Source organism: Anarrhichthys ocellatus, unplaced genomic scaffold, assembly GCF_004355925.1.
Source record: "Anarrhichthys ocellatus isolate YVR2014 unplaced genomic scaffold, GSC_Weel_1.0 scaffold17, whole genome shotgun sequence".
NCBI classification, from domain to species: domain Eukaryota; kingdom Metazoa; phylum Chordata; class Actinopteri; order Perciformes; family Anarhichadidae; genus Anarrhichthys; species Anarrhichthys ocellatus.
The window spans coordinates 585,383-597,882 of NW_022280047.1; the positions used below are offsets into that span (position 1 = coordinate 585,383).

The 12,500-nt window shown below is 46.7% G+C and overlaps 1 protein-coding gene across 1 annotated transcript in view; it reads left to right on the top strand.

The window, feature by feature from the left end:
- The window catches only part of slc20a2 (solute carrier family 20 member 2), a 53,014-nt gene that overhangs the window by 40,074 nt on the left and 440 nt on the right, over positions 1 to 12,500 (top strand). The window contains exons 7-11 of the mRNA XM_031856669.1: positions 98 to 331; positions 1,399 to 2,044; positions 2,228 to 2,413; positions 4,733 to 4,817; positions 8,020 to 12,500. The exon at positions 8,020 to 12,500 is cut by the window's right edge and continues 440 nt beyond it. Coding sequence (XP_031712529.1) covers positions 98 to 331; positions 1,399 to 2,044; positions 2,228 to 2,413; positions 4,733 to 4,817; positions 8,020 to 8,184 — 1,316 coding nt within the window. The 3' untranslated portion in view covers positions 8,185 to 12,500. The remainder of the gene's footprint in view (positions 1 to 97; positions 332 to 1,398; positions 2,045 to 2,227; positions 2,414 to 4,732; positions 4,818 to 8,019) is intronic.

Sequence of the window (12,500 nt, forward strand, 5' to 3'; positions counted from 1 at the left end):
AAAAAAAAAAACACCGCCCCCCCCCTCAAAAAAAAACGCTCGTTTGCGCCCCCCCCCCCCCCCCCCCCCCCCCCCCTCGTTGCTTGGCGTCCTCCAGGTCGCCTAAAGAAGGAGCAGGCCCTCTCTAGGATCTCCGACGAGAGTTTGGACAAGATCCCCGAAGAGGAGGAGGAGAGCCCCGTGTTCAAGGAGCTGCCAGGGGCCAAGGGAACAGACGAGGCCGTGCTGCCGCTCACGGGGGGCAGCAGCGAGCGGAGCACCCGCGAGTCCAGCGGAGAGCTCTCCAACCTGGCTAATGGAGGCAACGTCCTGCCCAATGGCAGGGTGTACGGTAAAACTGGAATTTTATTATCATTATTATAAACCCCATTGATTCTAGATGTGGCAGGAGATCACTACATCTGTTCTTGAAGGGATAAAAAGACTAACTGTGGCCCTGTTGCTCCATTAATGTGACATTTAAGAGGTCAGGAAGAAACCAAAACTACATCTTGTGTCGCGATTGAAATTCATTTTTAATGCAACTCCATGAAGAAATCTTAACAGCCATCTTTCCCTCCTCAAGATGGTGCATTTCTGGTTTCTTTATTTACAACAGATCAATGTGTCTAGTGCCTTCAGAGAAATATAAACTACAATAGCTGAGATGTCATTCATGTATTTATATTAGAAAAGCAGGATGGAAACGTCAAAATCTAGTAAAACTTACTCAATTTCGGAAAACTACTTCTTGGTTTTTTGCCTTTAGTCGAAAAAGTTGATGCGCTAAATGAATTATGGAAACGCCTTTGACAAATACATTCTGAGGTAGCTAACATTTGACTCACATGACCGATCAGCTGTTTCTGTCTTCTCGGATGTCACCATAACGTTTGAATGCTCGTCTTCGAAACATGGCCAATACTGGCTGACATGACAGATCAATAGAAACTTGACCAATTTGGATTCCCGAAGACCTCTCTCTATGTCCCTCAGTCAGATGGTCAAGCCGACTGGTTTTGTCTCCGGTTCGTGACCTCTACTGCTTCTTCTGCTCTGGTTGCTGGCAGATTACAACCATGTGTAGCTTATAATGCTGACTTCTGACCAAACTGCTTTTCTGTTTTTCAAAAGTTCTCTTGAAATTCCTTCCAATGGAAACATCCCTAATCAATATAAAACATACAAGACAACATTATAACAACAAAATATCATTTTACACACAATACAATAATTCCGGATTCACCCATCAGTGGGTTTTCAGTACAAAATAGGACATTCCACTATTTAATAAACTGAACTCTACAGAAACAGCTTCACATTTAGTTCCTCAGCCTCCGATCAGTTTCTGTATATTCAGGGAAGTAAACCGTAAACTCTTATTGAATACCACTTTCATGAACGTCTCCTCTCCCTCAGGCCGGACCCACTCGATGACCAACGGCTGCCTCAAGTCCCCCATCTCCAACGGCAGCTTCACCTTCGACGGCCACGGCCACGTGCGCAGCGACGGCCAGGTGTACCACACCGTGCACAAGGACTCGGGCCTGTACAAGGACCTGCTCCACAAAATCCACCTGGGCCGCATGGACGACGGCGACCGCTCGGGCTCCAACGTGGGACAGCCGGACAACAACTACCGCCTGCTGCGGCGCAACAACAGTTACACCTGCTACACAGCGGCCATATGCGGCATGCCCGTGCAGCCGCTCATCCGCTCGGAGTCCCGCGACGACAGCGAGAAGCTGGTGGGGGAGGGGGGCAGCGGCAGGAGCAACAGCGTATCCTACTCCAAGAAGAGGGTGCGGTACGACAGCTACTCATCGTACTGCAACGCCGTGGCGGAGGCGGAGATCGAGGCAGAGGAGGGCGGGGTGGAGATGAAGCTGGCCACGGACCTGGAGGGGGTGGACGAGGACGGGAATCCGGTTCCCGTGCCTCTGGACGACTTGGCCGAGGAGGACCATGAGGAGAAGGACAAGCCCGAGGTCTTCCTGCTCTTCCACTTCCTGCAGATCCTCACCGCCTGCTTCGGCTCCTTCGCCCACGGAGGCAACGATGTCAGGTGCTGCCTCCTGCTGCTACCCGATCATGTATCTCATGAGCTTTTTGCCCTATAGGATCACATACAAGTAAAGTTTCTGTGCCAAACAAATACAGGAAATCGGCTTTGCCCATGTGATGTTCAGTCTAGCGTGAATATTAGAGGGGCTGCCTGAAGTCATACTCGATTTGCTCACCTCCGCAGCAACGCCATTGGGCCCCTGGTGGCGCTGTGGATGATCTACGACCAGGGTGGCGTAATGCAGGACGCCGCCACCCCCATCTGGCTGCTGTTTTACGGCGGCATCGGCATCTGCGCCGGTCTGTGGGTGTGGGGCCGCCGTGTCATCCAGACCATGGGGAAGGACCTGACTCCCATCACCCCCTCAAGGTGAGAACAGCACCACGTGGGAGAGCGGGTGGGTGGGGGCTGCGTGTCTGTGTTTATGGAGAATTATAAGAGTGAGAAAGAAAGAACTGGATAAGAGGGAGAGAGAGAGACGGACTTCCAATAAGCCTCGACATCCGGTGGAACGACGTCCTTGGTAAGTGTTTCTGTGCAGACACACACACAATGTCTTTTAATATTCTGTTAAATGTTATTGAACAACGGACTTTCATAAATCCATACTATGCTGGCATCAGAATGTACAAACCTGAGGCAGCATGATGACATTAAGCTGCAGTAAACCTGTCCGACTAATCAATGGTGATTGTTTTGAGCGTGCGCTGACTCAGATGCCGCTGCAGGCAAAACACCTTTTTACTACACAAGGAACCTGCAAGTACACGGTTATACTTTGGTTTTCTGTGTCGGCTGCGTCTGAAAAGGCCTCTCTGTGAATATTTTTTTTGTGATTACTAACAGTACAAAGGTGAAAGCATATTCTCCTTTTTCAAACATTCTTCTCCCCAGAGACGTATAAAATGTTTGATGATAAATATTATCATGATTACTGAACAACATAATTTTTATACTTTGTCCTACTCTAACTATCACGTTGCTAGAACTAATTATTTCCCTGTAGTAGCCCTTTGCAGAGAGAATGCAGTAGGACTGATACTCACTCTGTCTTCCAACCTTATTACATAACCGCTCTGAATAAATAAGTAGTCTTTCATCTATCCAGAGGGCACACTTCATCGCACAACCTAAGCAGCGGACATCACGCATCCGTAACCACTGCTGCCCCTGAGATCGATCTCTCTCCCTCCGTCTCTCTCCTGCTGTCCCCTCGTCCTCCCACGCATTAGCTGAAGCGTGTGTGTGTGTGTGCGTGCCTACCTCGAGGTGGTTTGTGTGTTTCGTGTCAGCTGAAGAAAGCGGGGCTCTCCGCCTGCAGGTCGCTGTGCGGTGAATGTACTGTATGTGCGCGTATGCATGCATATTAAGGTCTAATTGTTCCAAGTTTTCCGTGTGTATGTGTGTGTGTGTGTGTGTGTGTGTGTGCATGTGTGTGCGGGATTACCACACAGGGTAACAGGAAGTTGTTTGGCATTCTGGAACGAGGAGAAGTAGAGCAGGGAGGGTGAGGGAGGGCCTCTCTTCTCCAACCACGGGGGAGGGACGCCAGTCTGACTCCGTCTCTTGCCCCCCCCCCACCCCTTCTGTCCTCCTTTTTTTCCAAGTTCCTTCCTGCCCTCTCCTGTAAATCTCTTATTTTTTGCGGTTAACCCCTTCTTCTTCTTCTTCTTGCTTCTTCCTTTTCTTCCGTACTTCCCGTCTTTATGTCTTGCTTTTTATCGCCGTGCCACTTCTAAATCTTCCCGAGAGTCCCGCAGTCGTTCCCACTCTCATTATTTCTCCCTCTTTCTCCATTTCTCCTCCTCCTTGGCCCCTTCTCTCGCTATATGCACCTCTTTTTCTTTCTTTCCCTCTTTCCATCACCAGCGCAGTGTTTTGCCAGGACTCGAAAGACACATTTGCCCTGGTTCGCCGTTCTAAAGGCCCTCTTTTCCTCCGGTGTCTGTTTCCACGCATCAATCTGACAAAGAGGTTGGTTTGGGGCGAGGACAGGAAAGTGTGGGTGTAGTGGTGTGTCTGTAGTCGGGAGCTGAGCAGGGCCGGTGTAGCACTGCGACTCTTTTTCAGACTACAAATGTGGGTTTTCATCCTTCTGACCACCACAGGGACGGACTGCTGCAGATCTCTGTGATGAGCTCATGTTGTGTGACACACTTACATAATTGACCCGCTACACAAAGGTTTGTCGGTGGAGTGAGTGGCGTCTGTCCAAGTCTTCAGAAAGACTGTCTCCTGATGAGTCGGCCTTTTTCACAGATGACATTTTCGACTCGTCACAGTAAGACGAGCACAAGTGAGGGCCGAATTCCATCCACCTGCTTTCTTACCTCCTCGATGACACCTACGCAGTCTTTGTGCAACACTTCTTTTTGTCTTTCTTGTCAGCTTAGCTAGACAGCATTCAGAGGATGGTCAGTCTATCTGTGCAACCACATGCAACCATGCTCTGGGTTTCCGGATGGAAATGCTGTCTTTACTGTGTGCGTGTGTGTGTGTGTTTCAGAGAGTGATATGTGTATGATTACCATATGTTTTGTGTGTGTCGAGCCGACTTTTAAAGAGCTGTTCTCTAACTGTATTACTGTGAATGTGGGCCGTGCCATCAGCAGCACATCCCAGACATTACAATGAAGGATGTCTCTTTGTCCCCCCCCCCCCTCTCCTCTCCCCTCCCTCACTCCACAGTGGATTCACTATTGAACTGGCCTCTGCACTCACAGTGGTGTTTGCTTCCAATATCGGAATCCCTGTCAGTACCACGCACTGCAAGGTATGAGCGAGTGGCCCCCTCTAACCGGCCTCTCACCCCCTCCAACAGGCACTTTTCCAGGGGATAGGGAGCTCACACTGCCTCCCGGCGGCACCGGGTCTCCTTCTCCTGGCTACACCGATTTTAAAAAAACGAAACAAAAAAAACAAAAATCCGATTCTCTTCGCTGGATAAATTAAAAGACAAACGGTTGGAGCTGTTCCCCGACCCGCCGCAGCAGTGTGCAGCCCCTCTCCCCTGTTTCTTTCCAGGAAACCTCGGATCCAGGCCGGAAGACGTGGCGGACCTCCTCCGGGTCCCGACACACCCCCCCCCATCAACATGGTGTCTCATCCTCTGTTTCATTTCCACCAGCTCTCTTCCATGTTTTTATTTCCCTCTCAGCACTGGCATGGTTTGGTGTGTTGGGTCCTCACCTCCTGTGCTTGGCTACAGGACACCCTCCCCCGAACCTCCCCTCCCCCCCAAACCCCTCCTGCCGTACTTGTTTTCCACTCTTTTATTTACCTCTCTCCCTCTCCTCTCCACCTCTCTCTGTGTCTCTCCACTCATCTGTCTTCACAGCGGATTTTGCATTGAAGTAATGAGCGCATTATCAGTGCTTGTTGCGTCAAATGTGGGCATCCCAATAAGCTCCACCCACTGCAAGGTATTGGTGTCATTGTTTGTGAAGCCACTTCACCCGTAGCTCACAATCGCCAACGCCAATCACTCAACTCCCGAAAGTTGCTGTTTTGACTTCTCCTGCAGTTTCCCCCCCGGCAGCGAAAATAAATGTCATGAAATTCGAGCCTATTACATATTGAGCAGTATATCAGGTGTAGTATAGCTGTACTACTACTATAACTGTACTTTTGGAAAGTGTTGAGAATGTATCGTCCTCTACTCATTCACATTCATTCATCACATTTCTCTGTAGAATAATCCGCGCAAAAATGTTTTCTGAAAATGTCTTTGGCATTTAACGCACCATTCTATGCTGGGCTCTTTATTGGCTCTGAGCAGTTGCCAGGCAACCAGTGGAGACTCGAGGAAGTTACTGCTCCCAGCCAAGAAATAGTGCAGCACGTAACCTCCTGTAACATGAGGTAGCTGGTTGGCAGATTCGTTGGACTGAGCCAGGCGAACTGTTTCCTCGTGTTTACAGTCTTTATGCTAAGCTAACTCACTATATTAGGGGGGGGGGGGGTTTAGTGTAACACAGGCGACAAGTAAAAGCAAGGGACACGATTCTACTACGTGATCGCTGCATCTATGAAAACATGAAGGCAACACGAGACTTAAGAAACTATCGTGTTTATGGTTTAGGTCAATATTTCCAAAATGTCTGCTGAAGGGAAACTGCACAAGAATCAAAACTGGTATTAAATTACTGCTGATCAATTTGTCTAAACGTCAACACCATCATCCATACCTTATTTCCACCTCTCACCCTCCACATCCCTTCCCTAAAACCTTCCATAATCAACTGCCATGCCAAAATGCTAAATCTACTGATGGTTAGCAGTATATCTTATTGTGGTGGTGATTTGATTTTGTGGTTGTTTCGGGGGAGATGCGTTGTTGGACGAAGTCAGCATTTTAACGATATCAGCAAACTTGTGATAGTGTCTCAATTTATGTTACAGTGAGGAACTTTAAACTGGTAATTATCTTCATTTTATACTGATGTCTCTATATGAGGCACTTAAGTAAACGAGACCATCAGCGAGAAGCTTGGCTATTTCTTTATAGTTATTCCCTACGGTTGTCGTCGTTGCCTCCGGGTTGGATTCCGCGCAAAATCAGATGAAACCATGCAGGTTCACCAGAAAGTCCTTCAGCTCAGACTGCAGCAGGGCCTCCTGCAGAGACCAGCCCGCCACAGACAGACCCAGATTCGGCTTCACTGCATCCTTCGAACCAGGACTGCACGGAGCAGACCATCAGACCCCTGCTGCAGTAGAATTAGAGGTGTTCATAAGGGACTCTGGTGCTCTGAAACACTACCACTTTTGTCCACAGGGGCTGCTAAAATCAACACAGAAACGAGTACCTTGCAGTAACTTTTAAGTAAGAAAGTAGCCAACAACACCTGTAAACATCTCCCAGAGAGAAAGTGAGAGTGAACGAGCAGTGCCGGGCATCCGTTTCGTTTTTTGTCTCGGTTCAGAGTGAGCACTCTCTCTCTCACTTCATTTGGCTTCTTCACTGATGTGCAGATGAGACTGAATGGATGCCCGGCCCTGGTGGGAGCACGTGCAGCGACGTGTCGTTTCAGAAGCTCTACGGGCGGTCAGCAGCCTCGAGGTCACGCTGCTGACCGCCTGAAATACGATAAACATGTTGACCACAGAGTTTAGATATCACTCACACAGGCTTTTTCAAAGGCCACTTTCAGAATAAAGCTAAATATCTAAGACGAAGGAGAAAAAGTAGAGTAACTTTCTGCGACCTTTCCTTCCCTGGAGGTATTTCAGTGTGGTCTAGTCTGGCCCTTTAGAGTGAGATTGACCCCTGGACCACAAACACCACTGGACTCTGCTGGCCTTCCACATTTAGTCTCCAGCGGGACAGAAGGCGCCTCGTGTTTCTTTGGCCGTATAAGAGCAGGCCCAGTTTAACCCCCGCCCTACCTGCAGCCTCACAGTCACTGCACGTGGCCCCGCCGACGCACTGAAACATGTCCACGTGTCTCCTCCAACATGAATGCCACTGTTCTGATTCGATGACTTGAATAAAGGTGAGAGAAGAGTTCATGTGTGGACGTCTGACAGCAGCAATGAGTTCAAATAGCTGAGAAGAAAACCCATCCGATTTTTTGAAAGACCAGAACTGCTGATTTCAGACGTCCACACAGATTAAACTCAGGTCGTGGTGACTTTCTAAATCGGCTTGCTCTGACTAACATAGACGTTTTGGACCCAAACTGGTCGCGAAGAGCTGAAGGCCGGTCACAGGCTTTTAATATTAAATACCCTCAATGGCAAAGCCAGAGGCCACAAACATAATGGAGAGCTAGATGGACAAATAACGGCTAAACATACAGAATATGTAAGAAGTCGGCAAGAACACGGACACACAAGCTGACATCTGAAATGATCAGCATAAGAAAAGCCAGAACGACCTGCAGCTCTTCAATGTCTTTGACTTTGCCTTCTTAAAATGTTGTGTTCCGTGCTGCTGCTGATTGTTTTCTCTCTCCCCCCCTCGGCACCTCTAGGTGGGCTCGGTCGTAGCCGTGGGCTGGATCCGCTCCAAGAAAGCGGTGGACTGGCGCCTCTTCAGGAACATCTTCCTGGCGTGGTTCGTCACGGTGCCCGTGGCCGGCCTGTTCAGCGCCGCCGTCATGGCCCTGTTCGTCTACGGCATCCTGCCCTACGTCTGAGGGACGCTCGGCTGGGAGGGAGGACGGAGGAGGAAGAGCGAGTCAGAGAGAGAGAGAGAGATACTCGGGTTAAAAAACAAATCCTAGCTCGAGTGTCAGGGGTAGTACAAATGGTGGGAAGCGGGGGAAAGGGTGAGGGAGGAGAGTGAGCGGCAGAGGTTTGCAGACGGACTGGGTTGTACTGTGGAGGTGAGGAGGGTTGGTTCATGTGCTACCTGGCTCCGTAGTCCAGAGACCTCTTTTTGCCTCACTCGGGTTTCTGATCGGTTCGTATTTATTCTCTTCTTTCGGGCGCATAAGAAAGCGTGCAGCCGACGTGTTTCCACCCTACCGTTCAATCGGCTGTGCCAATAATGGGGAGATTTTCGGTAACTCTTTTCTGTCTCATCATTAAAAAACGAAAAAAACAAACACAAAATCACGAGTTTAAAAAACAAAAAAAGACTGCGCACCTAAACTGCAGTAAAACTATAATCATTCTACCAGCAATGCCAGGTAGCATAGTCGGTCAAGTGCTCATTATTATCGTTCCAAAATGCCAGAAAAAAACAAACCCTGTACATATTGTTGTATTGGATTGAGTGTGATTTGTTGTATTGCGGCTTGCTTTAAAGTAAAAAAAAAAAGAAAAAAGAAGAAGAAAAGATGTGCGTGTGGTAAACCGACCCATTCATCATCTCCCTTTGAACACACTAGGGCCAAATGGAAAGGACGCCTCAGAGAGAGGGCTGGTGGGACTGTCACTCTGCTACCTTTTTTCTTTTTCCACATGATACCACAGAAACCTGATTTGCTAAAAGAGTTGATTTTTTTTTTCTTTGTCAAGAGCTCCTGTATGTTTTTAGAGATGGATCTCATATTTTTTAATGATGTAATATACTGTAATTTGTACTGTAAATACTGTCCTAAAGAGTTTTGGGGACGGGGGTCACGGTTTGTTTTTAACGTAGTAAGGAAGGAAGGGGCTCTTCATGATGTCATATTATACAGTGTGTTTCATCCCAGAGTACACACACACACACACACACACACACACTGCCAGTTGGGCAGAAATGGTTTGCAGAAGTGTATTAATTAAATTTAAAAAAAGGTATTTCAATGAACCCATTCTCAGCAGGGAAAATGAAGATATTTCATTCCTTCTGATTTTATCGCAACAGTAAACTCAACAGTATTGTTGGAGAGTTCTTCAGTTCAATGTTTCCTTCTTGAGAAAACGTTCAGGTGCGTTTCAGATGGCCATATTCAAAATAGATTTTAAGCAGAACGAGGTTTAGGCGCCGCAGAGACAAAAAACACACCCGACAAGGTCCCGTAAAATGTTCACATATCTTCATCCGTTTGCCTTTTGTTTTCATATTTTAAAAAAAAGAAGCTACTGGAGTTTGTCATATCGAAGGCTGCCAGCCAACGACGAACCTCCACAACCGTCCACGTTCTGGTCTCGTCAGGTCTGCCGGGTCTACAAAGCCTCTGTAGCCCCGAGCCTCGGCGTTATCGTCATCAAACGCTTCATATCGTGTGTGTGTATAGAACTCAGCCAGTTAATGCAGAGGTGGACAGGAAGGGGATTCAAACCCCCGGCCCACACGCGTAGCTCCTCAAAATGGGCCGCTTGCTGTTGTTTTTGAAGTGTAGAAGCGATTTTAGTCTGCTGATCATGTGCGTTTCAGTCCAAGTGCTAAAGGTGAGCGAGATATCATGGGCTCAAAAAATCACAACTGCTCGTGTGTCAGAAATATCACAAGACATTTTTGTCTGAGGATCACTATTTTTGAATGAAGCGGGTATCGGGGGGGTTAGTACTGATCATCACCAGCTTTTTAACAAGGTCACCTGACCTGTAGAAGAACAAAGTCTAAAGCTTTTTTCTTTTTCTATTTGAACAAACTATGCCAGGTGTTGCAAGGTCTCTTTATTTCTTTAAATGTTTCTTGTGGCGTGTTTCCAACTTCATTTTATTTTTTTCTGTCTATCTCATGAACAAATCTATGCTTAAGTAGCCACTTGCCTTGTAACATTGTGTTTTACTTTGTGCAGATACGGTCAAATAATGAAGTACTGTGGTGTTTACATCGTTACCATATTGTAGAGTATCTGGAATAAATAAAAGCCGTTGCCTAATGATGCCAATGAAAGACGGAACTATTAACAATGAATTTCTTTTTTAAGCGCAAGTAAAAACATAAATAACTTGAAGTGTCTAGAGAGAGAGAGAGCGAGTGATGCCTCTTGTTTGTTGTAGTGGTTCTGATCCTGATCCCAGTCACTTTACACTGCTACTATATGTGTGGGTTCAGAATGAAAAGAGAAATCTCATCAAGACTATATATTTTTCTACCATATCTGAGTTTTAACCCGGGTGAGCTTCCGGAACACTGTGGTGCACAATATCGTGGGGGGGGGGGGAAACTGGAGAACAGGGACTGGATGGAGTGACGCTCTCATCACTGGAGCGTACTCTCAGTGTCGCTAGTGCCACGTGTCACGCTTCCTCCGAGCCCAGCACGTTCGTCTGACACGTAGATCGATGTGTCGGTTGCCAATAGGTCGGATTTTGAAATTCCCCTTTTTTATTTTCTGAATTTTTAGATGGAAAAACACTTTGTAATTTTGTTTCCCTACCGCTTTTGGTCGCAATTGTGAAGGCAAAGCCTCTGTAGAAGAGACTCTTAAATCTTCAACTGATAACTGGACTGTGAGGACATTTCTTTCCTTGTTGAGGCAGGAAACCACTCTTGAAGCTCATACCGTTTTCACTCTTCACACGTGTGTCTGTTACACGGGGGGAAGGGGGCTGCACGAAGCTGGTGGGTTCAAATTTGTACAGTTAAAAACTCGTTGAATGCTAACAAAATAACATTGATTCATGTTTAAAATAATAGCTGCGTTCTTTTTCTTTCTACTTTTAGTACGTAATGCTTCCCTTACAAAGTACCTACTGTTGCATGCAGTCGGGACGCACTACGACCTAATAACATGGCATCTTTAACTTTGACCCTTTTGCTCATGCGCATAGGATTGTGGGTCGTGAAAAGCCAGAAAAGTATGCATTCTGCAAAATGCCCCCGGATGCTGTAGGACATGCTGCTATTTATGGCAGACTGCATTCGACACTACTACTAAATCTTTTTTTTCTGGCATACAAAGTAGTGTAGTAGTAGTAGTGGTGGTAGTGGTAGTGTAGTAGTAGTAGTAGTGGTGGTAGTAGTAGTGTAGTAGTAGTAGTAGTGGTGGTATTGGAACGCACAGAATATGTTGCTGTCCAGGACAGTTGTAGAAACCTTTTTTTTTTTATCTCCCATACTTCAGCTGATGCAATATTGCCAGCATGCTTCAGAAATCTGGTTAGTGCTTCATCGCCATGCTGTTGCACCCCCCCCCTCCATTTGTAACTCACTCTGTCATTTATTTTTTGTGTGTGTATTTTCACGCATTCTCAGTCTTGATAGGCCAAAAGGGATGCACTGCTCAAGATGGGGAGGAAAAAGTGAAAATGGTCTTCTGGTGACAACTTCAAACATCCGATTGAAACGGCTCAAACTGTCACGTGTCAAATTTGAATGAAAGTAACTAATGCTACATGAAACAAAATGAAAGTAGCGTTGCTATTCGTATGTTAAAGCTCCTGAAAACTTGTTTTTTTTAATATTACGTGTTTCTTTATAGCATTAAATAATGATAATTCGATCGGTAGTTGTTAAACGCTGGAAAGTCAGCTGATCTGGTTTGACAAACAACCCAACGACTGATTCAAATGTCTCTGATTGGTGCACGAAAAACACCTTTTTCCCAACAGAGCCACGCCCACTTCAAACCAGTCTGGAGGGCGCAAAAAAACAATACATCCCTCATCCGAAATCTTTTCCGACTTTGATGAAAAATAATGTATTACAATGGTGGATACCATCGTTCATAGTAAGAAGCTAATTAATTAATACAAAGTTTTCAGGGCCTTTATATGAGTCAGACCCCATTGAGTCTAATTATCTTGTGAATTATGGATAAAATAGTTACGTCCTGAAAGTCAATAATTGCAATGGTTGCGCAGGTCAAATTTGCGATAATTGTTAAAAACAATTGGTTTGGTACGACTATGAAAGCAGCCGCTAGATGGCACGGTCCGACACTTTTTCCCCTCCCCGTTTTAGACCCGTCCGTGTCAGCTAATCGGTATCAGACCGACGCCGTTTAAAGGGGGGGTCGCTGCGCTTCTATTGCGTATAACGTTTTTTTGTGACCTCGTCGCAGAGAAACAGAAGGGGCCATTTCTTTCTCCCTGAATTGTGCAACACAAGCAGTTTCTTGGGAAGGTG